The sequence below is a fragment of the Telopea speciosissima genome, chromosome 3, assembly GCF_018873765.1.
Source record: "Telopea speciosissima isolate NSW1024214 ecotype Mountain lineage chromosome 3, Tspe_v1, whole genome shotgun sequence".
NCBI lineage: Eukaryota > Viridiplantae > Streptophyta > Magnoliopsida > Proteales > Proteaceae > Telopea > Telopea speciosissima.
This window is the reverse complement of record NC_057918.1, coordinates 61,624,200-61,651,906: the sequence shown is the minus strand read 5'-3', so window position 1 is coordinate 61,651,906 and position 27,707 is coordinate 61,624,200. Positions and strand designations below refer to the sequence as shown.

The 27,707-nt window shown below is 41.3% G+C and overlaps 1 protein-coding gene across 1 annotated transcript; it reads left to right on the top strand.

Annotated features, from left to right (window-relative positions):
* Nucleotides 1-18,594: 18,594 nt before the first annotated feature.
* LOC122653583 (mini-chromosome maintenance complex-binding protein) lies at nucleotides 18,595-25,067 on the top strand. Its single transcript, XM_043847470.1, has 14 exons — nucleotides 18,595-18,762; nucleotides 19,412-19,525; nucleotides 19,629-19,736; nucleotides 19,863-19,994; nucleotides 20,484-20,531; nucleotides 21,399-21,515; nucleotides 21,672-21,830; nucleotides 22,245-22,319; nucleotides 22,515-22,628; nucleotides 22,777-22,979; nucleotides 23,149-23,284; nucleotides 23,563-23,790; nucleotides 24,707-24,774; nucleotides 24,918-25,067. The coding sequence occupies exons 1-14, from the start codon at nucleotides 18,595-18,597 to the stop codon at nucleotides 25,042-25,044; spliced, it is 1,797 nt and encodes a 598-aa protein (XP_043703405.1). The 3' UTR covers nucleotides 25,045-25,067.
* The last annotated feature ends 2,640 nt before the right edge of the window (nucleotides 25,068-27,707 follow it).

The following is a 27,707-nucleotide window of genomic DNA, read 5'->3' as shown; positions in this document are numbered from 1 at the left end:
ATTCCGAGAATGGTTTTGCAGCCCCAAAGTCTTGGGCTAAAATGGGGTATTCTTAGGGGTTTTTAGGGGTCTCTTTGGCCATGAGAACAACTCAACCAAGGTGCCATAGCATACACCCAACATGGGTTTGTAAACCCCATGATCGATTAGGTTTTCTTCCATTAAAATACATATGGAAAGAAAACCCATAAATGGAGGTAAATCCCAACTTAGGGTTCATAAATGGAGAAGGGTGAATGGGTTCAAGGTAGGGTTAGGTGCTTCATAGTTAAGCATCAAGGATTTGCCATTAATGGCTCTTCTAATTGAGTAGATGGAGCACTCAAGGTGTGCTCAACCGATTCAAACCTTAGGTAGTAGAATTAGGGAAAGAGAGAGAGAGAGAGAGATAGAGAATGCTCACCAATGTAGGAGAGCAAGCTTGGGTTCCACCTCTCTCCTTTCTTCTTCTTCTTTCTTCTCCTTCTTCCTTCTTCTTCTTCTTCTTTCTTTCCTTCTCTCCTTTCCTCTCCACGATTTAGGTTTTCTATTGTGAGGTGAATAGTGGATTGACCCCTATTTACCTCACTTTAGTCTTAAGTCATGTTTGGTTGTCTTAGGTCTTTAGGTCCATTTTAGTTATTGGGCCCATTATACTACTAGGCCCATAATATGATTAGAAGGGACATCAGGTCCTAAGCCCATTCTAATATTTATACTCATGAGTTATTAGGATATTAACTTACTCCCAATCATCTGTAAGTGGGAACGGGTACACCGGCGTAGGCCGGGCGGATCCTCAATGAGGAAATTCTAAGAATGCACCCTCGAAGACAAACTTTCCCCTATCTCTGTCGATGTACCTATCATCAACGACTTCTCGAGTCACGTCAACAATCTTGTGGGATGGCTTGAGTATCATGGCCCACAGTTCACGAGCGCACTCGCTCCCGTTCTACATAAAAGGTTCAAACCAGATCGGTGGTGGTGACCGGTTTCAAACTGGTTTTGGGCACGGATTTAACATCCTCCCTACCTTATAAGAATTTCGTCCTCGAAATTAAGACGCACTGTCATGTTGAATAGATGGGGATGCGTTGCTCGAATCTCGCTCTCGCGCTCCCAAGATGCCTCCTCGTCGAATGATTTCTCCATCGTACCTTAACATAAGAGACGACACGATTTCAAGATTATGCTCATTCCTCTCAAGAATCTTCACAGGCTCCTCGACGTAAGTCAGTCCTCAAGAGTTCAGTAATTCTTGGTCAACACGTGGGTCGGATCCGCAACGCATTCCTCAACATAGATATGTGAAATACATCATGAACACCGACTAAAGATGGGGGCAGTACATCAGATGCCATCGGTCCAATCCTTGCCAGGATTTCATATGGTCCGATGTACCTAGGGCTCGCTTCCCCTTCTTACCGAATCGTAGCACGCCTTTTGTTGGTGATACCCAAGGAATACCTTATCACCTATAGTAAACTCAAGGTCCTTTCTCTTCAAGTCAAGATAGCTTTTCGCCTTGATCGCGCCACCTTGATTCGGTCTCTAATCAAATCTACCTTTTCACATGTGGCTTGTATCAATTCGGGCCCCAAAATTCTTCGCTCACCAACCTCGTCCCAAGATGGTGGTGTCCTACACTTTCTACCATACGTGCTTCGTGCGGTGCCATACCAATGGTAGCTTGGTAATCGTTGTTGTAAGCAAATTCAATAAGTGAGATATGTTCATCCCAACTACCCTTCAAATCAATGGCACAAGCCCCGAGCATGTCTTCCGGTTCCGTATGGTTCGCTCCGACGCCCATCGGTCTGTGGGTGGAAGGCCGTGCTAAAGTTCAATAGTGTACCCATAGCCTTCTCGAAACCATCCCAAAATCTGGATGTGAACTGGGATCACGATCGGAGATGATGCTTACTCGAACCCCATGCAGGCGAACAATATTGTCCATGTACAACTTTGCTAGCTTTTCCATTGGGTAAGTTACCTTAATCGAATGAAGTGTGCGGTCTTGGTGAGCCGATCCACAATCACCCATATGGCATCAACACCCCTAATCATAGGCGGGTAACCTGTGACAAAGTCCATGGTGATGTGCTCCCACTTCCACTTTGGGATGGGAAGCGACGTAGTAATCCGTAGGGTCGATGTCTCTCCGCCTTTACCTTCGACAGTGAGGCATTTCGATACAAATGTTGCCACATCGCTTTCATGCCTATCCACCAAAAGTGTAGCTTCAAATCCTTGTACATCTTGGTGCTGCCAGGATGGACTGAGTATGGAGAACAATGGGCTTCACTCATAATTTCTTCCCTCAACTTCTCATCATTGGGTACACAAACCTACCCCGAATCGAAGGATGCCATTTTCGGATAAGGTAAAACTGATTCCTCCTGCGTCTCTTTCCAATGCCATCCATCACTTTTTGGAATTCTCGCATCGATAGGGTTGGGCTACTTTGATCTTCTCTATTGATGAGGGTTGTATTGTCGTATGGCGAATAACATAGTAGCATCACCAACTAACACTTCCAACTCCATTCTTCTAGCCTCCTCTATGAGCTGCCCATTGACTTAAGGCTGCGCTAAGGAAAGGGTTTGTGATTTCCTACTAAGTGCATCTGCCACCACATTGGCTTTGCCTCGGATGGTATTGATGGTGCGCATAATCTTTTATCGGTTCTAACCATCGCCTCGCCTCATATTTAACTCCTCTCGAGTGAAGAAGTACTTCGTGCTTTTGTGATCGCCAAGATTTCACTTTTTCGCCATATAAGTAATGACGCCAAATTTTCGGTCACGAATACTACCGCCGCCACTCAAGATCATGAGTAGGGTAGTTCTTTTCATAGTCCTTCAACTGCCTAGAAGCGTACGCCACTACCTTGCCATTCCGCATTAAGACACGCCAAGCCCTAGCCTCGATGCATCACCGTACACTCGTCATATCACCAGCTTCCCGATGGGAGTGTCAAACGGGGCGATGACAAGTTTGTGTTTCAGCTCTTGGAAGCTCTTTTCACATTCCTCGGACCATTCATACTTCACGCCCTTTCGGGTCAGCTTAGTCATCGGGGCTGATATGCGAGAAAAGTTCTCAATGAACCTTCGATAGTATCCTCCCAACCCTAGGAAACTTCGAATTTCACCGACATTCTTTGGCGCTTCCCATTCAAGTACAGCCTTCACCTTACCAGGGTCTACTTCAATACCTTTCTCCGAAACTATATGCCCTAGAAATGCCACCGTGGGAGCCAAAACTCACACTTACTAAATTTGGCATATAGTTTCTTTTCTCTTAGTCTCTGTAGTACCATCCTCGTGTTGGGAGTGTTCCTCTGCATTCTTGGAATAAATTAAAATGTCATCAATGAAGACAATGACAAACTTGTCCAATACGCTTGAAACACTCGGTTCATTAATTCCATAAAGGCAATTGGGCATTGGTCACCCAAACGACATTACCAAGAACTCGTAATGTCCATATCGGACCTAAAAGCCGTCTTGCTTATGTCACTTTCCTCGATCTTGAGCTGGTGATAACCTCGACCTCAAATCAATCTTGGAAAAGACCTTTGCACCTTGTAACCGGTCAAACAGGTCATCTATCCTTGGTAGTGGATACCGATTCTTGATGGTTAGCTTATTAAGCTCTCGGTAGTCTATACACATCCTCATGCTTCCGTCCTTCTTCTTAACAAAAAGGACCGGTGCACCCCAAGGGGACACGCTGGGTCGGATAAAACCCTTCTTTAGTAAGTCCTGCAATTGGGTTTGAAGTTTCATTCTGTCGATCCTCGATGGACTTCGCCATTTGAACCACTGCGGCGTACCGCTGGAGGTTATGACTCAACACTATGGCCCCAATAGTGTTTCTCGGGCCTCTCTCAAATCGCTCGCCTTCCCTTGGTCATCCCCGAGGTAAGGAGGAGCGAAGTGGTGTAATTCCTCATAATTCATTGGTACTCTTGTACCGACTTCGACCCCGAACAAGTGACATAAACTCAGCTTCCTTCTTTTCTCAAAGTTTCGAGGGAAGTAGTTCTCGTAAAGGCGGTCTTGAATTGGTCCCAAGTGAGGTTGGGATGAAGAGTCATGAGATTGGGTCGAGTACTTTTCCACCAAGCCTCGGCGTCTCCCTCAAGTTGAAAGCCGGCACAAGCTATTCTTTGCTCGTCAGGCAGCCCAGGAAATCAAAGATCTTTTCCATTTGTTGGACCCACTTAGAAGGAAAGAGCAAATCATCATTGAGTCCGGAGAAGGTGCGAGGTTTGAGCTTTTGGAATCGCTCAACTATTGGAATCATCGGATTCACAAAAGGTAAGGCCTCGCCCAAGGGGAGGTGGGTGATATACCAAGGAGGTGGTATAGCAACTCTGCGTGAACCACAGGTGATGGAGGAGCGGCTCGGACTTGAGGTGCTTGTCCGGCAAGCGATCAAATCGATTCCCAATTTGGGCCAAGAGACGCTCTTGACGTTGTTCCGATTGCATCATCATGGTTTCCATATATTGTCTTTGCTCCTCCCGAAAGTCTCTAAGAATGTCACCGACAAGTGTGGTGACCTCGTGGACCGAGACCCCGGCCATGGAGGAGGAGGAATGGAAGTGCCGAAGTTCCCGCAGCGCATGACTAGCACTGGAGGCGGAGGAGGGGTGGATCACTCAAGTCGGGGTCACGACGATCTCATTGCCCGTCGCAATGATCCCCGGCTTGTTGTTGCTGAGTTTGAACCATCTCGAATCCCTAAGCGTAGTCATAATTTTGCAAATTATTAGAATAATACATGAATAAATAAAATAAAATAAACTACACGCATAAATCACACATGATTAAAATACGGGCATACATACATGTCTTGGTATGGCGGGTGGGTCCCACAAGGATATAACTAATCAAAACAAGGCCAAATAAAATAAAGCAATAGATAAAATTAAATAAATAAGAACAACAAACAACAATCAAAATAGTAATAAAATAAAATGAAACTCCTCTTCTTCTTTTTTTTTTTTTTTTTTTTTTTTTTTTTTTTGGGTGACCGTGAGATGGGTAATGTGACCAATGATGTCATGGTGTTGCCGCGATCACAAATGCCGGTCACTCTCGGGTTTTCAGCGCATGAATCAGTTCTCGGGGACGAGGCACTTGCATGTGCCAGTCCCACTAACCTGTTCCTGCCGGTCCCTATAAAAGTTAAAAACCCCATTCGATCTTAACTTTCCCTATTCTAAACAAACCGAGAAAAAAGACCCCACTACTTCAAAATCCTCCACGACTTCTATCCCTTTCCCTATTTTAAATATAAAAACAAAACCCCCATTACTTCCATTTGTTTCTTTTTAAAAAAGAAGAAAGAGACAAACCCAACTTAAGAGAAGCTCTCACTTGCGACTAGAGGTGTTCTGAGTTGATTCCAATTCGTTCCTAGGCTCGTTCATCCAAGCTCGATCAAGGTGAGTCTTCCCACCCAAATTTATTTATTATATTTTTTTGGTTTTGCAATGGTTGGAAAGTGATCCTGGTATTCGATTATCCACCAAGCGTTCTCTCTTTCCTATGCCATCATCATCAATACCTTCTTGATAGGGTTTGGGATTTCTTGGTATTATGTGATGAGCATGACCCACCATTGATTGCTGTTTTTTGTTTGCTCCATCATAAACCCACCTTAGATAGACAATCTATCTATTTTATTTCTCCATAATTCTAGATCTTAGAAAATAAAAATAAAAATTTGGGTTCTTCTTCCTCTCTTCATCTCTAAGCTTCTTTCCCCTCTAACAATTATGGGTTTTGGGATTTGGGAATTTTTCTTTTTTTCTTTTTTTTTTTTTTTTTTTTTTTTTTTTTGTGAAATGTGAATGATGAGTTTAGTGGTTGATGGTGTTTGGTTTATTTCTCATAGATTTAACTTTAGCTGAACAACATACTTCGATGTTGTGAGGGTTCTTGCATAATGATCCTCTTATTTAACCTTTGTGCATTGTGGTTTGTTGTTGTTGTTGTTATTTTTTTTTATTTATTTATTTTTTTATTTATTTTTATATCTCTTTATACATAACCTAACTTGTCGTCCATGTTTTCTCTCTTATGGTGTGTAGGTCATTACCATGCCACCAAAGGCATCAAGGGCGTGGCTCGACTCCAACAAGACCAAGAGGGAGACCAAGGTGGGGGCAGGGAGTTAGAGGCGGAGGTAGGGGTAGAGGTAGAGGTGCACAACCTCGTGAATTCAACCATGTCATGTTCCGTGCGGTAGAGCATGCCGACCGTTGGAGCCTCCTCGAGGAAAAGTTGGTCCTTAGTGAGCGAAAAGTTGATGAGAAAGAGCTTTGTTCCTTCAAGATAGGACAACGATTCGCAGCCCAGGTTGGACCAGCATGCTTCATCCTCCCGACACGGTGTACCCCACTTTGTGAGGCGTTCTACGTAATCTCACTGTCCGAGGAGCATGTTAGAAGGGGATTCCGTATATCCACCGGTCAAGGGTCAAGACTTTTCCTTCATGCGGGTGAGTTAGCGGCCATCATTGGCGTTCCCAATGAAGGGGAGGTCCGATACTTCCTGGTAAGACTAATCCGTTAAAACACTTGACTAAGGGTGAGAACTCCCATCTTAGGAAGAGTTTGAGAAGTGATGGGAGGGAAAAGGATTTATTGATTGCACGCTTTCGCCCCACCTTCAAGGTATTGGCTCGACTAGCGCAACAAAATCTCGTACCTATCGCGGTCACCCGCATCGGGCTTCCTTGATGCATTCCTACATCGCTCTTTGCTTATACGAGGGGACCACTTAACCCGCCCAACATCATCATTCGCAACATGGCCCGCAAGGATATAAGCCCACAGAGACCGACCTACCGTGCGAAGGCTATTGACAAAAGTCTTTCGTCATTTTGGCATTGAGGTTGACGAGGAAGATTGGAAGGAGACGGAGAGTCGTGGTTCGACCTTGTCGGATACGAAAGATGCGCATGAAGGGTAATGAGGGTAGTGGGGATGACCGGAGCCGACAGAGAGACAAGCCGGGAATTATGATGATGATGAGAACGAGGAGGAATTAAATGAGGAGGTAGGTGAGGAGCGGGAGCTGATGTGCAGCCTCGGAAAACCAACACGATGAGAGCCCTCTCCCATTTTAGGCGCCGCGGTGGACGCGCCCGACTTGCTGGTAGGCACGATCTTGAGGCCTCATCTTCGAGGAGTAGTAGAGCCTAGCTTGGGGTTCATTCTTTGCCCACTGCTACGTTGGTCGAGGTCGTCCAGCAGTAACGCCGCCGGCATCGAGAGCTTGAGTGCAGTATGGAGCTATGCATGATAGGGTGGTTCACATGGAGCATCGTTCGAGGCATCCTAGTTCTCCCGACACACCACCACCGCCAAGCATTAGTGATGAAAGTCTAGGAGTTGTTCCCCATTTTGTTGCCTATATATGGCTTCTCATCGAGAACACCATTAAGACTTTATGTATTTCCTAGTTTTTTTTTTTTTTTTTTTGTACATGTCGGTGACGTATCAACACATTAACTATGTTCTGTCTTTTCATTTGGTTTCTTACATCTTATGTGTTGATAAGGCTTTTATTACACAATCCTAATAAAGAGTAAATCAGTCGCATGAATCTTGAGTTAATCCCATGGTAGAGCATCACGCTCGATACCAAGCTATTACACCCCCATTCCGAACCACGGGAATGCAATCGGAACGACTAATACGCTCCCAAACCGCCAAGATCGCAGATGCAAGAAATAGGATTAACTCATACACACGACCATAGAAGATTAAAACAGTTAAAATAATAATATCGAGTCTCACAGAATCTACGTGATAACTTATATAATGTTGTTTAAGCAATCCTCCCAAGACAAATCATTCCAATCGGGACTTATGTAATACCTACTATATAAATAATACATCTATCATGAAAGGAATCAAAAGAATACACCTATAATTCAAAATGAATAATCAAGTGCATCAAAAGATGGCCACCGCCATAAGTCACTGTCCCACCAAGGAACACACATCGCAACAACACTGGTCCATGCTCCACGATCTCCGGAGCCCACCAATCAACGTAACCAGCCTCGTGGAGTCTCGTACTGTGCCACTCTGCTCGAATGTACCGCATCAACTAAAAATATGTTTCCTCGAGGAGTGAGCTCCAAGCGAGCCCAATGAGTGGCTAAGCCACACAAACATACACAATAATAATAATGAATGGGGTTGATCGCAAATCGTACATGATGGACGGATACCAAGGTGTCCCATACCACCAAGGTAGACCGTACATCACATACAATTTACAATCATGCTACATGAATGAATGATGATGTATAGTTTTATTGTTATCCACCTAACACACAACTAAGTCGGTATAGTACTATAGCAACACCTTAGGTAGCATCCCGACATCGGTACCATAAACGGATGGTATACCGGCGATGACAAACCCGAGTCGCAGGAAGCCTTTTTCGGTCTCCACCAAGAGATATACGCAAACCCCCAAGTCAAATCCCGCCCCGGCGTTCGGCCCAAAATACGGTTGGCGCCGAACTTCCCGGTGGGTATACCCGAATAACGGTCGGAACCCACGGTTTGACCGACACCTAACCCCGTCGGTAAGGGTCATAGTACTGGGTAAACATTTATCCTAGCAATTCACCTATTGTATGAGTGAGGTGCGCATGTGCATAAGCCGAGGCCGAGTCCATAGATACCGAGAATACGGTCGGCCGGCTATCCTCTCGCCCTCTAGCCCATACGCGTATACAAGTACGAGATGTGAATACCGAAGGTAGTCGGTCGGTCACCATCCCGTTTCCACCTAATGCAATGGACAACTCTAATGCAATTTCAAGTACGGTAATCTCAAGCCCGCCCACCGGCACTTGGATCCCGCTCAAAGCCCTAGATCTACATGCCATGAGTGAGTCCATATTATGGAATCCCTGTGTCCAGCACCAACCGGCACCGAGTCCCATAACTAAATCCAATACCATTAGCACCATAGTGCGAGAAAATAAATAATATCGCAAGACAATAATGTAAAGTCCTATCAACATCTAAACATTTATATCGTCCTATATCTTACTAATAATTATATATTATAGCACACATGCATGAATGACATTCGCAAGACACGACACACAAACATTCCATAAATTAAGACGTTTGCTTAACTCACTCACCGATTCTCGTCAATCGTCGATACGGAGCTCTTCAAATCGGCGTCGATGCCAAGTACACTGCCCCACGTGCTAATACGCCCCAGCCGGTCAACCTTAAGAGAGTGTACAACGTGGGGAGAGATTAGTGCCTTAGGGCTAGAAGAGTTGGGCCCCATAAGTTATCAAACAAGGCTAAAATAGGGGACCGCACATACAACAAGGCTATATCATGTGCTGTCCATGTGCCTATCCATGTGTCGTCCCTCTCGGACTTTCCCACCGGCGAGATCTAGGTTCTCGGGGTCGCACTTGCATGTGCTGTCCCTCTCGGACCTCCCACCTGAGATCTTTCTCGTGGCCGCACTTGCATGTGCTGTCCATGTGCTGTCCCTCTCGGACTTCCCACCGCGAGATCTACTTTCTCGGACAGGCACTTGCATGTGCTGTCCATGTGCCATCTTCTTGCTCATGCCATTAGAGAATGGTTTTGCACCCCAAAGTCTTGGGCTAAAATGGGGTATTCTTAGGGGTTTTTAGGGGTCTCTTTGGCCATGAGAACAACTCCAACCAAGGTGCCATAGCATACACCCAACATGGGTTTGTAAACCCCATGATCGATTAGGTTTTCTTCCATTAAAATACATATGGAAAGAAAACCCATAAATGGAGGTAAATCCCCAACTTAGGGTTCATAAATGGAGAAGGGTGAATGGGTTCAAGGTAGGGTTAGGTGCTTCATAGTTAAGCATCAAGGATTTGCCATTAATGGCTCTTCTAATTGAGTAGATGGAGCACTCAAGGTGTGCTCAACCGATTCAAACCTTAGGTAGTAGAATTAGGGAAAGAGAGAGAGAGAGAGAGATAGAGAATGCTCACCAATGTAGGAGAGCAAGCTTGGGTTCCACCTCTCTCCTTTCTTCTTCTTCTTTCTTCTCCTTCTTCCTTCTTCTTCTTCTTCTTTCTTTCCTTCTCTCCTTTCCTCTCCATGATTTAGGTTTTCTATTGTGAGGTGAATAGTGGATTGACCCCTATTTACCTCACTTTAGTCTTAAGTCATGTTTGGTTGTCTTAGGTCTTTAGGTCCATTTTAAGTTATTGGGCCCATTATACTACTAGGCCCATAATATGATTAGAAGGGACATCGGGTCCTAAGCCCATTCTAATATTTATACTCATGAGTTATTAGGATATTAACTTACTCCCAATCATCGTAAGTGGGAGCACGGGTACACCGGCGGGGGCGGATCCTCGAATGAGGAAATTCTAAGAATGCACCCTCGAAGACAAACTTTCCCTATCTCTCGTCGATGTACCTATCATCAACGACTTCTCAGAGTCACGGTCAACAATCTTGTGGGATGGCTTGAGTATCATGGCCCACGTTCACGGCGTACTCCGTTCCCGGTTCTACATAAAAGGTTCAAACCAGATCGGTGGTCAGACCGGGTTTCAAACCGGGTTTTGGGCACGGATTTAACACACATTGTAGGCGCTCGAACCTCATTCAATGCCTGGAACACTCTTGTGCGAGTGTTTGCGCCTTCTTCTCGCACAAGAATTATGGATCTGAAGGATCGAATTGTTTCGGATCCAACGTGGTAGTGATTCTGTTATGGACTATCTTCTGGCCGTTCGCATGGTTGCAGACACTTTAGCTGCCATTGATGAACCTGTTGGTGAAGAAGACTTGGTTCTCGTAGTGCTTCGAGGCCTTGGATCTGACTATAAGGATTTTGCAACTTCAATTCATCTCCGTGCAACTCCGATGACTTTTGTTGAGTTATCTGGACTTCTTCTCAGTCATGAGAATTTTCTTCACTCCACCTCTGATGCAGCAATTTCGATTACATCTGTGAACATGGCCTCTGGCCGTACTAGTTCACCTGGCGACTCAAACAATCACCGTTTTGGTGGTGCTAACTGAGGTCGTTCCAATTATCATGGTGGTTCTCATTCTTGTGGCCGCTGGTCAGGCCGTTCTGGTGGTTCTGATCGTTTTGGTCGTCGTAGTTATGAGAATCAGCCTACTTATCAGTCTAGATATCAATCTGGTGCTCAAAAAATAGACTACATTCCTGGTTCTCAAAATTCTCAAGAGTCTCAGGCTCGACCCTATCACTCCAACTTGCCGGCAACATCTAGTTCTGGTGGTTTATTTTGCCAGATCTGTTCTCAGGCCGGTCATCAAGCTAGCTCTTCCCCACAGAGGTTCCATCATGCCTTTGTTGGTAATTGTTTTACCTCATCACCTATCTCATATGATTCCTCTGTTTGGCAATTAGACACAGGTTCTAACAATCATATTACTGCAGACATAACCATTCTTGCCATTAGTAGTCCTTACTCTGGTTCTGACCACATTCTCATAGGTAATGGCTTGCCGCTTTCCATTTCACATATTGGATCTATGAGTATTCACTGTTCTTCTACTCTGTTTCATCTTTGAAATGTTCTTGTTGTTCCTGCTATTAAACAAAATCTTCTTTCTGTTCATCGTTTTTGTGTTGATAATGATGTCAATTTTATCTTTGATTCTTCTTGTTTCTTGATCAAGGACAACAAGACGAACCAGACAATGTTCCAAGGCCAGAGTAGGAATGGTCTCTTTGAGCTTTCATCCACTGTTCCGCTGCTTCAATCTTTGTCTGCTATTCGTGCTCCATTGACCGATTGGCACAGTCGCCTTGGTCATCCATCATATAGAACTGTCCGGTATGTAGTTAATCATTTTGATTTGCCGGTTTTCTTTATAACCCATTCGATTTGTGGCTCATGTGCTTGTTCTAAAAGCCACCGAATGCATTTCTCTTTGTCTGGTTCTGTAAGCTCTTCTCCATTAGAACTTCTTCACTGTGATGTGTGGGGCCCTGCCCCTGTTGTCTCTGTTGATGGTTTTTCCTACTATGTGGTCTTTGTTGATGACTATAGCAAGTATGTGTGGTTATATCCAATGACCCGCAAGTCTGATGTGTTACCAATTTTCCAAAGGTTTAAGAATTTGGTTGAAAATTACTTTTCATGTAAAATTAAAAGTCTGCAAACAGATGGTGGGGGTGAGTTTCAATCCCTTGACCCCTTATTACATCAATGTGGAATTTCCCGGCGCATTTCATGTGCTTACACTCAGTCCCAAAACGGTGCTGCTGAACGCAAGCACCGTCACATAGTTGAATCAGGGTTGACCTTGCTATTACATGCTAATGTGCCACCTTCCTACTGGAGCTATGCGTTTCTTGCGACTGTTTACCTATACAATCGACTTCCCACAACCTTAGTTGGACAGCAGTGTCCTCTACAGCGTCTGTTCAAGTCTGATCCTGCTTACTCATTTTTAAAAACGTTTGGGTGTTGTTGTTACCCGTGGTTGAGGCCCTATGCTCACCACAAGCTTGATGCTCGCTCCAAACCATGCATTTTTTTGGGGTATTCCTTGTCTCATAAGGGATACAAATGTCTTGATCTCAATACCAAACGTTTATATGTTGCACGACATGTTTTGCTTGTTGAGGATGAATTCCCTTTTTCCAAATCTACTACTTGGAACAATTCCGCGTCTAGTATACTGGACCCATAGTTTGAGGCACCACCACCACTGCTACTCTAGTGTCGACATAGTCCAACTACAGATGCAATCTCTTCTCCCGAAGTCCCTACAGAACAGAGTTCCTTGGGCCCGGCCCATCAAACATCACATAATGATTCAAGGTCACCGGCTACACCACACTCACAACATCGTGAAAGTCCAGATCCACCACGTTCTACAACTGGGCCATCTCTTGTGGTTGATATGGGCCCAATAGGCCCTAATTGCAATGGCTGTCCAACAGCTGGCCCAATTCGCCAACATCCAATGTTAACACGTTCAAGGACTGGGTCTCTCAAAACTGTCCAGTGTCTAAACTTAGTTGCTGCCACTGTTGAGCCCATTAGTGTTGATTCTGTGGAACCCAGGTGCTACACTATTGCCATGCGGTCTCCGCAATGGCGCCAGGCCATGCAGGCCAAATTTGATGCATTGTTATGAAATGGTACATGGGATCTCATACCGGTTGCTAAAGGACAGAACATTATTGGATGTAAATGGGTTTTTCGTATTAAAAGGAAGGCTGATGGTACTATTGAGAGCTACAAAGCGCGCCTTGTCGCAAAGGGTTTTCACCAACGCCTAGGTCTAGACTTCAATGAGACCTTCAGCCCAGTCATTCGGTCTACCACAATCCGATTGATATTTTCTCTTGCAGTCACTAAAAATTGGCCCATTAAGCAATTTGACGTCCAAAATGCTTTCCTTCACGGTACATTGGCTGAAACTGTACTAATGCGCCAACCACCTGGTTTTGAGGATCCAAATTATCCTTCACATGTGTGTTGTCTACGAAAATCATTGTATGGGCTCAAGCAAGCCCCACGGGCTTGGTTCACACGGCTTAGTGGTGCACTTCTATCTTATGGTTTTGTGGCTTCCAAGACCGATACATCACTCTTCATTTATTGGCATGCCAGTATTACTTTATACTTGTTGGTGTATGTTGATGATTTACTACTTACGGGCAACAACACACAAGCCATGACCTCTCTTGTACGCCACCTATCAGCTGAATTTGCTCTCAAAGAGCTTGGTGATCTTCATTACTTCTTAGGAATGGAAGTCATCTGTACTACTAAGGGCCTATTTTTAAACCAACACAAGTATGTTGGAGACCTTCTTGCTTCGGCACACATGTCAGATGCCAAACCGGTCAGCTCTCAAGTGGCTACTACCCTTGGTCTTTCTATCACCACGAGGACTCCTCTCTCTGATGGCATAGAATATCGTCGCATTGTGGGCGCTCTACAGTATCTCACCATTACTCGTCCTGACTTAAGCTTTGCGGTCAATCGGGTAGCTCAGTTTATGCACTCACCCACTGATGTTCATTGGGCTGCAGTAAAACGAATACTACGATATATCAAGAGCACGCCCTCTGATGGCTTGTTGTTTCGACCTCAATCTATCATATCACTCATTGCCTACTCGAACGTCGACTGGGCCGATTGTCCCATTGATCGAAAATCCACAACTGGATATTGTGTGTTCTTAGGCAATCATTTGGTCTCTTGGTCATCTCAAAAGCAGAAGACGGTTTCCCGTTCTTCCACAGAGGCGGAATATCGGGTAGTAGCAGCTGTTGCGATTGAGATAGATTGGATTCGTTCTCTTTTACGGGAACTTGGTGTATTTTTACCCAAACCTCCACAGGTTTGGTGTGACAACATTGGAGCCACTTACCTTACTATGAATCCTCTGTTTCATGCTCGCACCAAACACATTGAGATCGATTTTCATTTTGTACGAGATATGGTGGCATCCAAGCACTTGATCGTTCGTTATGTTTCCACCATTGATCAGCTGGCAGACATCTTCACAAAGGGTCTCTCGCAACACCGGTTTACCCTACTACGGTCCAAGCTCACTTTAGGAGCAGCACCGTTTCGCTTGAGGGGGCGTGTTGAGGATCCTTCTCCACATGTCATAGCCAGCTCAGCAGCGGTTACGTAGCTGATCACACTTCTTGAGTGTGTGTGATATTTACTTGTAACCGTTTAGACTTGTATATATATCTGTACCTTATTAGATGAATAATAACAAGTGTGTGAAATCATATTCATTACCTTCACATTCCTCATCACATTGACTAATATTGAGCATGAGCTAAAAATAGTCGTTCAATATCATGTTATTGACTATAGGCTGATTTTAGCCAGTCATCTTTTTGTGTCGGCTGTGTGCTCTTATAGCTAATCACTGACTGATATTGAGTGTGAGCTAAAAATAGTTGTTCAATATCATGTTTTTGGACTGCGGATTGATTCTAGCCAGTTATCTTTCGCTGTGTTGACCGTACGCTCTTGTAGCCGGTCACTCTTTCTTTTATGTTGCCACGTCAACAAATATTGAATGTGGGATAAAAATAGTCGTCCAATATTGTGTCATTGATTGTGGGCTTATTCTATTTAATCATCTTTCACTGTGTTGACTACGTATTCTTGTAGTCGATTATCCTTTTGTTGCATCTAGTCCATTCTAGCCTTGGGTATTGGTGCGTTTTGCCACATTCATTGATATCCCATGTCTGCCTCTATCTGGTCGGCCCAGAAGTGCCCGTCTAGTTTGCAATATTCCTCCTCATCATATATTATATTTTATTTTTCATATTCCATCTATCGTGTTTTACCATGGCAATGTCATAAGTACCACCAATATGTTTAATCTCGTTTACTGATGTAGCCACGACTACACCATAAAGAGAGGTGCATGTAATATTTAACTTAGACATGACAAAATACATAGTCATTTCTTTGACTTTTGTTCACTATATACCCCCTTAGTCAAAGAGGGGCATTCTGTAGAGATTAGATTTTGTCATTCTAAAGGACCATCAAGATGATGATGAATGGAGTTTGGCACTGCTCTCAAAGATCACATGTTGAAAAATAATCATTTTTCCCCTGTGGTAACTTAGGTGCCCAAACCTGATTAGAATTGGCTGAAACTAACGATGTTGAATGGAGTTCGACACTGCTCTCAAATATCGTATAATGAAAATGACCATTTTGCTCCTGGGTAACTTGGGTGCTAGAACCTTATCTGAATTGCCTACAACTTCTATGATAGCTATGTTTTTTCATTTCAAGCCCGAATCTAGCCTTTGGTGCAAAGACGATGCCGTTTGGCCATTATTTCATGTGAATTACCATTTTGCGAACACTTTGAGCGTAATTTTGACTATGTTCCCAATAGAATTTGCATATGATCTCTGCATCATTGGATAGCACCCAGAAAAACTTTCCAATGATATATGGCTCGTGAAAATCCGATAGTCGGATCTCCAGACATCGATGTTTGAAAATCAGATGAAAAGGCATGTTTTATGGTTTTCTGGGCCTACTGGTCTGCCACATGGCAAGCCCTTGGTGGTGCCACCAGGGGGACTGGCAATGCTGCTAAACCCCCTAGATGGCGCACGTCCTTAAATGACTTTAGATTTTTTCCCTACCCTTGGACTTACTATAAATAGAGATCCCCCTTGAGTTGAAAAAATTAGATTTCAGGCTTTAAATAGAGAGAGATTTTAGAATTCAAGATTCCAGTTAGTTTAGAAAATCAAGAGAGAGAGAGAGAAGAGAGAGAAAAATCCCTAGAAACCCTTGAAATACCCAAAATACCTAAAGAGTTGGTATTCTACCGCAATCACACTTAGAGAATCAAAACTCTACAGAATTGAGTCTATGAGGCCTTTTTAGCCAAAACAAGTATTTTTCTCTCCTCCTTTATTCAATTATTTTAGTTGTTAGTTAGCTTTGTTTAGTTTAAATAACTCATAAAATACTTTATATACATATATTGTTGTCCTACCGGTTTTATTATGTAAATCCCCACCGTACATTGTTGGGCTGCTGAATTTTTTCGGTGGGGTCCGATGGATACCCAGTTAGTATCATCTGACCCCATTCTCTAAAGTCAAGTAGAAACCCTAGTGAATCTCCTGTGCAATCTATTTAGCCAAAGAGGGCTCTTAAAATGGAATCTTTCATGGTGGACTTTCAATTGAGGTATTATCAGGATTTGGGCTTTCGGAAAGGTATGCGTGTTTATTTTAATTCCATTTCATGTCATTGACATGTTTCGTATAATTTTTATACTTCCTTACATGCTTTATATTTGTTTCTCGACTTAACAACCTAGATTAATGTTAGATTATTCTTTTATTAGTTTATTATGCATGCTAGTATATAGGACTACTTAATACAACTTTTATACCTAAGAATGATCTAAATAGAAGGAGAATGGTCTTTGGTCGGGTGGACTGGATGCTTAACACCTTCCTAGCTCGTAATCTTAAGCCTACCCAAAGATCTCGGCTAACCAGTGCCATCCCTTGGATTTCATTCTTTGCCCTAAAATGGGGAAACATTTATGGGTCCTAGATCCTTATTTAGATGGCGACTCTCGAACCCTTTTACCTCTCTACCGATAGTCAACCAATCGTGTCAATTAGAGGCAACACCAAAAAGATACCCTCGCCTACAGATATATCCTCTCATGTACTCACATTTTGTAGAGTAGTGAGACACTTGTTGATGGCTTCGCCGTTGTTTCTACACACCAGTGGCCACAACATTGGTTGGACTGACTAGAGGTGAGGGCGACTTTGGTGGATGTCATTTAGGCGGCTCACACCCATTCTCGTACAAGAATGGGATCCCAGCTCAAAGACTCTTTTTTTTTTTTTTTTGGGGGGGGGGGGGGGAGGGGGAGAAGGGGAGCTATGAACGGAATTAGGGTTTTTGGGAGTGGACTCTATTAGAAAACCTTGGAAGCAATTGGAATTATCTTGAAGGGGTTAAGGTTGTTTATTTTAGTTTTTTTTCTTGAAGTGGTATAGGTTGTTTATCTAAGTTTCTTTCTGGATGGTTGTTTATCCAGTTTTCTATTGATTCATGACCGGTGGTTTGTCATTACAAAATCAAATTTGAATCAAGGGAAAATGTTCTCTGTGCGAGGGGCATAGGCTGCGTTCAGACACATGGGGGTGGGCAAAATGACCGCCCTTCCCCCTTGAATAGTAGAAATGCCACCCTCATATTTCTGTGCATAGCTTGTGCTGCTGCATAGATAACATCGACCCTTGAATCAATTAGCATTTGATTGGTACAAGTTGGGAATACTAGCGCTGTGCCAGCTTGTATCTGTCTCTCTCCACACCCCTGTGAAAATGACCCTCTACCTCCCCATTGGGCACCGGCGCACAACCACTAGTTTACCTGGAGCTGGCGGCGTGCCCAACCTTTGCCCTTATTTGATTTATTGACTATTGTTTAAACGGTTCTACCCAAAAAACGAAAAGAACAGATTATGGAGAAAAGGATTTGATTTGATTTCACTCCCGTTTGTTTTTGCGTAAAATTTTACTTGGAAAAATTTTCTTTGTAAATTTTACTTCGTAAATATAAAATTGTATATGTTGAAAAAAATTTCAATACTTTTTTCCACAAAAAAAAAAAAACATTGAAACACTTTTCAACATGTAAAATTTTACATGTCAAACTTTTTGAAGTGAAAATTTTCAAGTAAAATATTTTCGATAAATTTTTCGTCAAAACAAACAGAGCCTTGCGGTTTCCGATTCAACATTTCCAACCTTAGTTGTAGAAAGTCTGTCCCAGCGTACTTCCATACCAGATTCAAGACAACGGCTTAGGTTTACACTTGCAAGTTAACAATCATGTCCTGCGATCTATGAGATAATCGCCCAAAATGGCGGGAAGACACGACCTCCAATATTTTGGCGGGAAACGGTACTATCCGGGCGCGGGAAACCCTAGCTCATGGTACAAGACACAACACTCGCTCTCCTGCCGTCTGTGATTCGGATTCGCACAGAGAGAGAGAGAGAGAGAATGGTAGGTCTTCCTTTCGATTGTGTAGCGAATCCTCTTGGAGCAGTGAGGCTGACCTTCGAGAAGGCGGTGTCATCAGGTTCCGATCCAGAGACCTTCAATGGTAAGGACTGGGGCGCCATTGATCTCTTTCGTGAGTTTCTATTCGATAAAGACGGCCTTTCTCAGGTAAACTTCCTCTATCTTTTCTCCTATTCATTCTTCCCGGTTCGAACCCTACTTATTTTTCATTCATCTTTTCCATTCTCATTGATTCTCGATGCTCTGTTTGAAACCCTAAAATTCCTTTTCCAGAAGAATCAAACATTGGAATTCTTGCTTTTAAGAGTAATTGATAGTAATTTATTCGAATGAATTAGTTGCAGAAGCTCAGATAGTATGCTCTAAATCAGATATCTAGATTATTGCTGCAAATTGTCTTAGAATTTGAAGCCACTAGTTTTACTTTTTCCTTAAAACGATAAACTGGTGAGCATATGGGGTGGCTGCTTTTTAATGGTAGGCAATTCCACGTAGCTAAACCTGGGACTTTGGGAGGTTGGTTTTTACTATCTGAAAGTATGACAAAATCGTTCTGCCTTATTAACATTTTATCTTACTTGTAGAAATGTTTAATTATCGATAGTATGATTGTACTCTTTTTAGAGGGAGTGGATGGGGGTGTTCTTCACATTGGATTCATAATAATATATTCATGGTGTGTGTTCCTATTTACTACAGTTGGGTTTTTTGTTTGGACAGCAAGTTTATGCTCACTGGAGATGTCTTGTTTTGTGCATATTTGATGAACAACTTATTGGATGTTACCATCATGTAGGTTCCAATCCTTGATCCTGACAGTATCAGGTGGCTTCCACCCAATTCTCTTGTCCGGTTTAGAGGAATGGTACAGGATATGCTTGGCAACGAGCTTTATGTTGGTGTGTTCAAGGTATTTCTTCTTAACGCCCAGCTGCAGTATCTTTCAGTTTTAAGTAACTAAACTCGGGCTGAAAAAGAGATGCTTTGGGTGTTGATGTGAATGGACTTTGCAGGATGGCACCACTTGGAGGACTAATAAGTTCATGGATGTTGCTTCATCTCCCATGGATTCCTCGTCTGAAATGAGAATCTGGGAACGCCGAGTGCTATACTGCGTTCCAGTAAGCTATTATGTTTTTCAAGTCCTAACTAATTGGATTGAAACTTTGTGGTGGTGATGGGCACCGGACAAACTGCTCATTATACACATCAATTCCATATTTCTCACTTAGTGTTTTCTAATGAAGGTTCCAGGGCAAGCTTCATGGATTGAATCATCTACTGAAACTGCAATAAGCAGATGCCATAATTCAACATTCCAACATGGAGAAAAACGCCTTAGAGAGGATGATGCAGCTATTGATCACATGGATTCTAATGTAATTATGTAACCTAGTAGTTCTTCTTTCTTAAAATTATCATAATTTTCTGCTGGGCCTAGATAAGCTGGGACTGGATCCATTGGTCAAAGGTAGAATTGTGAGTTCTTCCTCTTGAGGTGTATGCTTGATCTTTAGATAACTCTGTAAGGAACAGTCTGGATCGATTGGTCAAAGGTAAATAATTTTAAAGAATAGCCTGCCTCTAGTAGAGCTGAGGCTAAAATCATTCAAATAAAATGATGCTTTCCATCAAATCTAGGAAAGCTTTCTAGACTATCTTCTGTACTTTGTGAATCATTCAAAAGACTTCTTTAGTTTAGATGCTCCTGGTTATCGAATTGTCTCTCTTTTAGCTATTTGGACCCTCATGAATGATTCCAAGCTCCTTTGTGGATATGCTCCACAAAGATGGTGACATGTGAAGGGTTTCATCTTGTCTTGCTGTATTTGTCTAAGCATAACATAATATGTTAATCTTACTGACAGGTTCTGGAACACGAGTTGAAGGGTTCACCTCCATCTGCCAAAAAGATGGTAAATAGAAATGATCTGCATAAACTGATTTTGTGAAATTTCAGAATTTAAGGTCATATTTTCCATTTTTTTTTTTTTTTTTTGTTTTGTTTATGTTAAGCTGAATTTACTTCAAGTTAAAACGAAAAAATATTCATATGATGATTAAAGCTAGGCCTGGCTAGCTAACTCTAGTAAATTAAACAATTTTTTAAGGATGCCTGACGTATTAGGACCTCTTGATGCATGAAGCATAAATGGAAAGAGAGAGGGAAATGTATGGGGTGGGAGGGAAGTTAACTTTTTTTTTTTTTAAAATCTGTTTGTGTGTTAGGGTGAACTATCATATACCTCAACTTTTTAAAGAGCAAAAATATTCTTAGGTATAAAATAGTTTTCGGAGGTACGAGACTACGAGGTAAAGTATTAGGACTGCTTGATGCATGAAGCATTAGTGGAGAGGGAGAGGGAGGGGGGTTGTGGGTGGGAGGAAAGCTCATCCAGGTTCAGTTAGTTAGCTAAACAAGCTAAACTTAAGTTTCACTTTCTGCTCAGAAGCCATAAAGTGAAGCTCAAGCTCAGCTCATTCGGGCCAAACTAGTTCAGTTCATTGACAACCGTTGTTTAGCCATCATTTTGGTGGGCCCTTTGGCATGTCAGATCCTAACTAATGTAGGTCTGATGGTTGCAGTCTTCTTCAGTTGAATTTTTTCTTACGTTAGCCTCCTAAGTTGGATGTATCCAATTGTCAAAATTAAAATAGTCTGCTCGACTCCCTGTATCTTTGTCAAAGCCATTAGTTTTTAACGTATAGGTGGTACATTTATTTTTGCTGAGGAACTTTTCATAAGGTGCTTCGTTCATTAAGAAACATCTTCTTTTGTCCAGCGTGAAGGTGAGTTCCCTTGCCAGTCTTCCCAACCGCAAGAATCAAGTGAAGAAACCTCCCGTTTGTTACACATGATGCCGGAATTTGACAAAAATTCTCTTCCATGTATAATTAAGGTAAATTTGTTACCTTTTTTCCATCAATTGCCACAAATTTTACCTCACTGGTTATAGAATGTTCAATCAAAACTTGGGTCTGGTTTTAGAAGCCCATTACCCCCAACCTATCACCTTAAATTCTTTTTCTTTTGGCTGTTGAACTGTATCATGCAGGTATATGATTCGCCAGAGTCTGATTTGAAGTTGAATGAGATCTTTGAATTTATTGGTGTCTTCACATATGATCCAGAGCTTACAGTTCACAAGGATAATTCAGATGAGATCTTGAGTGACTTTTGTGAAGATGCACTGGCTGATTTGCCTCCTAATAAGGTATTTGTCACAATTTCAAATTTTTACAATCACTCCAAGGAAATCATATGGTCTTTATTTTCAAGTAATAACTGTTTGTCTTTTATGTTCAAGAAGTTGACATTTTAAAACTGAATTCTGGTTCCATAAAGCATCTTTCACCAGTTTGCGTTTCATTCATTCCTATCAATTAATCATATTTTATTTGAAAGTTTCAGTGGGGTTGTGCACTTTCACGAGAATCTATCTTTTTTATTGCTCTTTGCTTCTTGCAACTTATAATTGAATTATACATGTTTAGACTGATGTAAGCCTTGTAAACCCAATAGAAAATAACAACCATGCAGAACAAGATTGATATTTGTCAACTTATCATAACTTATCAGACACTGTTTGAGCAAGTTAAAGCCTTATAATTTAAAATTGTTTCTGCAGGTACCACGCCTCCATTGTCTTGTACATCGAAAACTTGGAGGTCAAGATTTTCTTCACTGCTCCCCCATCATTGAGGTGGTTAAATTATGTTCACCTTCTACTCAATTATACTTTACTGACTCACTAAGTGCCCTTGGTAAAGATTTTTATTATAGATATATTACATACTCAATGCATTTCCTTGTCTACCCTCTTGTTCTCTTCCTTAATTTTGTTTTAGCCTTTTCATTTTCATTTATTCAACTGAGAAAGTAAAGTTTGAGTTTGCAGCCAATGCCCAATATTATTAGAGGGATAAGGGAAGCTCTATTAGGACATCTTACGTCAATTCTTGGGAATGATGGTGTAGCTGCTCATTGCATGTTGTTGCATCTTCTCTCTAAGGTAATGGTTGGCCCTTAACTGTTCATGTTTCTGAGCATTATGGTATGCCCTAACATGAATCACTCAAATTCATCTCTTTGTTTTCACTGTAGTCATTGCCTCCTCTCTCTCATGTGGTGGTTAAGAGAAATGGGTTTTGGTTGAGCAGGTGCATACTCGTGTTGATACAGTTGCAGTGGGAAAGCTATCATTAAACCTCACTGGTTTTACGAAAGAAGGCATATCTGTTTTCGGCAATCAGCTTAACCTTGCCATCCAGAGTCTCCTACCTTTTACGCGATATGTGCCTCTAACCTTGGAGTATCTTAATGCTGCTTCACTAGCTCCAACAAAAGATTACCAGACAAACAGGCAATTACTTTCATACTTGTACAATGAGTTTGGTTTTTTCAGGGGAATAAGTGTAAACGAGTCTTACTATTTTAAATGATGGATTGTAGTTTTTGGTACATGCAATCGAAGCCCTGTAGACTTGTTCTGCCCTTGTTTTAAATTCTTTCTTTTTTCCATTTGATTACAGGTTGGTTACTGGAGTTTTGCAGCTAGCTGAAGGTACCCATGTAACCATTGACGAGACTCAACTGAAAGCGGGGACTCTTAACTCTACTGGGGTTGACAATGTGAGATTACTTAAGAATCTGATGGAGTGGCAAAAGGTAATTTGAACATATTTGTTTTGTTTGTCATGCTTCGTATGTTCTAAATGAATTGAGGGATACAATCTCTGCAACTAAAATATCTAATGAACCATAATTGTGGATGCGGTTTCAATACCCCCCCCCTCCCCCAAAAAAAAAGGAAAAAGAAAGGAGATATGATTGGTGTGAAATATAGGGAAATACTTTTTTATTCCATGATTCAGTGACTTTGCTTTCAAGGAATCATGAACTGCCAGAACCCATGTGGACTCACTTTATAGGCATGTTTGTTACAGGTTGAATATAATTTTGAATACTACAAAGTGGAGATGATGGCTGATGTCCAATTACTTGTCTTCTCTGAGGGAAAATCAAACATCTTGCCTGCTGATTTAGTCCTACCATTCCGGCCTTCTGCTGTTGGTTTATTTGAGAGTTGCAATGCAGAAGCACTGCAAGTTTGGAGGTGGTACTTGAGTACTGTAAGATCGTTTCCACATTCTATTGAGCCAGAAATGCAGAAGGTATGGTTTTGTTTAAATTAGGAGTCTCTTAGAACATGTCCTTCGAAATGTGAAATCCCTGCTTTGGGTTATAGAAATGCAAGGAGATCAAATTAGTAGCAATTCACCTGCACATTCACCACATGTTTTGACCAGAAAAAGATGCGCTGAAAGCAAGATGAGTGGTAACATCTAGTGAGGTTGAACTAGTGCATGTAATCCTAATGGGCCCATCGAATGGTTGGCCTCAATTTCCTGCAAAATTGTGTGTTCACATTAATGACAAGTTTTCTTGGATAATTCAATGTGTTTCCTTGGTGTTAATTGTAGTTAGTCTATAGATGTGGTAAGAGAATCCTTTTCAAGCTTGGTGTTTTGCCACAACAGTTGGTGATGGTTACATCCTTGGGCTTAATGAATCCTGTATACCCAAGCCAACTTTTTTGGGTCTGCCAGACAATTTCTGAATGTATCTGCTTAGTAATTCATAAATTGTAAAATGGATTTATAGGGAAGCAAGTAGGTAATCTTCTGAAATCTCCAAGGGACCAATTCATTGCGTTCAATGTTTTCATTGTGTCAAGTTTTAGTAATGAAGTTGGTACAGTCGCAGTCATAGGAAAATCAGGTGTCTGTGTCACCATACAACATTCTAAATATGCAATGCACAAATGTTAACTTCTCTATGGTTCTCCAAGTTTGTGGAATAAATGTTTGTATTGGTAAATAAGCTCTCTGAGAGTATTCACTTAACCATGGAGCTGATTATTTGTCATACCAAGATAATGTCTGAAAAGCCAATGGTGGTGAGCAAAAGCAGCATTTCATGATAGTTCGTGCCTTGTATTCTTGACAGTAGCTTTATATAAATCACACTTATACCCAGAATTCTAATAGTTTGGGAGATAACTTCAATCTTTTTATGACATGCTTGCAGACAGTAGAAAATGACCTGGTTGAAGCCAGGCAAGCGGACCGGAGCTTAGGGAGTCATGATTTTAGCAGGTTGGTAGCAGATATATTTTAATATTTTTCTTTTCCTTTTTTCACTCTGTGATTGGCCATATACAGAAATGCCTTTTCTTGTTGTTTAATTCAAAAATGCCTTTTCTCATTGTTTAATTCAAACTTTGGGATTGTGCTTGCAGGTTGCTGACAATGGCCCGATTAATGTCAGTCAGCTTTGGCGAAACATGTCTGTCATTGGAGCATTGGCAAATGGTTAAGGAATTGGAGAGGCTGAGGCAGGAGAGGCTCAAGGAGATTAGGGAGTAATGATTTTTGCTGCCTTGAGGGTCAGAAAAAAAAATACAGTTACAGTATTATCACTATTCCGAGGAGAAATAGAATCATAGTCCATGGGGAATGTTAGCTGATAAGAGAAAAGATAACAGGGAAGGCTAATCTATAATTTTCAAGTAAACCAGTGCATACAATGGTCTGTGAATTGATAGAGATCTCCATCGTTTACAGCATGTGGTATGAGGAGCATTCCATTTAGGTTGGCAATAGATTGGGTGGTGTTAAGGTCATTCAAGTTTGTGTCATTGTTTGGATAATGTAATCTGCTTCAAGTAAATGACCAAATATTTGGATAATGGGTAGGCGTAATGACACAAAGCTCTCAGGATTTTATGATAGTTTAGATTCAAAGGCACTAAAGACAACCCTAAGCAAAAGTGGGGGAGGGCTTTTAGGAGTTGGTTCAAATGAAAAAGAAGGCATGCTTTTTTATTGTGGCTATATTGGACTACAAAAATCATCATAATCATCATTGAAAGTGTCTTTGTACAATGCCTTCCATTATCTGGTAGCTTTTCTGTGGCGTTGACATGTTCAATCTATTGTTGGTATGTTGGCTATGTGTATCTATCAAACACTAATCAAATGTATTAATTTGCAATATCAACAACCAAGGTTTAAAGTATTGGTATCGGGTATCGTATCGGTTGGGTGATTCTAAGTGATGTATTGTATTGTATTAGAGATATGTATCAATCGGTGGAAAAATGCATGGAAATGATTAAAATACAATAGAAAATACATTTTTGGATACAAAAAACAATATAGACAAGCAAAATATGTCATATATCATGCATATACGGTAATATTAGTATGTATCAAGTCTATCAATACGTATCAACCATAACATATTGTATCGTATCGACATGCATCGGTCGATATTTATCAATACATTTGATACAATACGTTTTTTTTAAAAAAGAGACGCATCTGTCAATATTATACACATCTATATTTTAAACCATGACAATAACAACCATAATCTTATCCCAACTAAATGAGGTCGGCTACATGGATCCGATAATTTATATTATCATTTTAATAATAATAATATTATTAAATATTAGAAATTTTTTTTTTTATAGGTATATTAGAAAAAATGTTGGTATACCACAAGTAAGAACCCCTTGTGTCTATTTTTTCTGTCATTGAAATGATTCTTTTGCCCTTATATGATGTCTCGTCTCGTGCCCCTATTGGTGCAGCCCACTAGCTTGCCACATGTAGGCGGTATGCCTATCCTTTTCCCGTAAATATATTTAAAAAATATAATATATTTGTTTTATATCCAATCAATGGTTGAGATTTTCTGTACTAGTTGTTTCAATTGATTAGGGTTTTTGATAATTGAATTTTTCATATTTGAAACTCAGTTATACGATGTTTAAAGTGGAGGGAATTAAATGTCATATTTTCTATCACTCAGGGTTTACATGTTATTTTTAATTGTTGTTGCAATTATTGTTAATTAGTGCTATTTATTAGGTAAATAATACTAATTGCTATAAATGAGTTAGACTCAATGGAAACACCATATAGGATCACACCATTTGGTTAGCACACTTAGTATGGGAGACTATTAGATGATATTCTATAAATAAGTACCAAGAGAGGAAAGATAAATACAATTCTACAAATAGCCAACAATTTGTGGCAATCTCTCTCCTCATATTCTTCTGCTTCCTCTCTTAGGTTTGAGAATTAGGGTTTGTGAAACCCTAATTTGGTAAGAGCATCTTTGTTGAGTTGATCTCCATCATCCATGTAGAATAACCAGTTCAAGTTCTGCAAACTTTTTGGAGAATCTGTAATTTTGGGTTTCGGTTATCTTAAACTCTCATTCATGGTTTAATGAACTATATCAGATCGGTTATTGGTCACCTGCAAAACCAATACGATACCGATATAGTATCAGCACTGATTGACCGTATCAAATAAATGTGCCCTTAAATTTTCCTTAAAATACTAGTTTCTATTTTTATTTTTTTTAAACTATTTTGCCGCTTGTCTACACCGTTTCACCGATATGGTATCGACACAATATCAGAATCGATGACTAGCAAAATCGATACATATCATCTGATATGATACCGATACCTCAAACCATGCCCTCATTTTATTGTTTTTTTTATCAAATATATATTGCATACGTCTACCAAAAAAAAAAAACCGGTGGAAACATGCAAAATTTTTGCCAAAGATTCCCCACTACCTCTAAGTCTAGGATAGAACCTTGGATTGTTTCAAATGTCGTAGATCACATCAGAATTTGGCCCATTGACTTTTCTGGGTTTCCTCTCGTACATTTTATTCATTAGCACTGGATAGATTAAGTTAAATTTCAAAACCAAACCCTAAAAGTCATAACCTTTCTTAGCCATTCAACTCAATCAAATGGACATTGATTGTCCCACGTTCTTCAAGGAAAATTATCTCTTGCAATTCTCTACCTGGTCCATTTCCTCAAGTCCCTCTAATAGAAGAGGGGTGGACCCCACTCGGGCAGTTTGTTCGGACAGGGGGTAGGATGGTCATTTCTGTCCCTATGAGAGGAATTGCAGGGAATGGACGGGCAGAGAATTGTAGGGGATTCAATGCTTTTGGGGTGACACTTGTCTAATGGGTTAAGAACGACA

What these genes read in the sequence shown, in the direction of transcription:
- LOC122653583 (XM_043847470.1), top strand. Translation starts at nt 18,595, where the DNA reads ATGGTAGGTCTTCCTTTCGATTGTGTAGCGAATCCTCTTGGAGCAGTG. An exon ending in TGTTGCATCTTCTCTCTAAG is followed by an intron (nt 22,629 to 22,776) that starts GTAATGGTTGGC and finishes TTGGTTGAGCAG; the next exon opens with GTGCATACTCGTGTTGATAC. An exon ending in GGGAGTCATGATTTTAGCAG is followed by an intron (nt 24,775 to 24,917) that starts GTTGGTAGCAGA and finishes TTGTGCTTGCAG; the next exon opens with GTTGCTGACAATGGCCCGAT.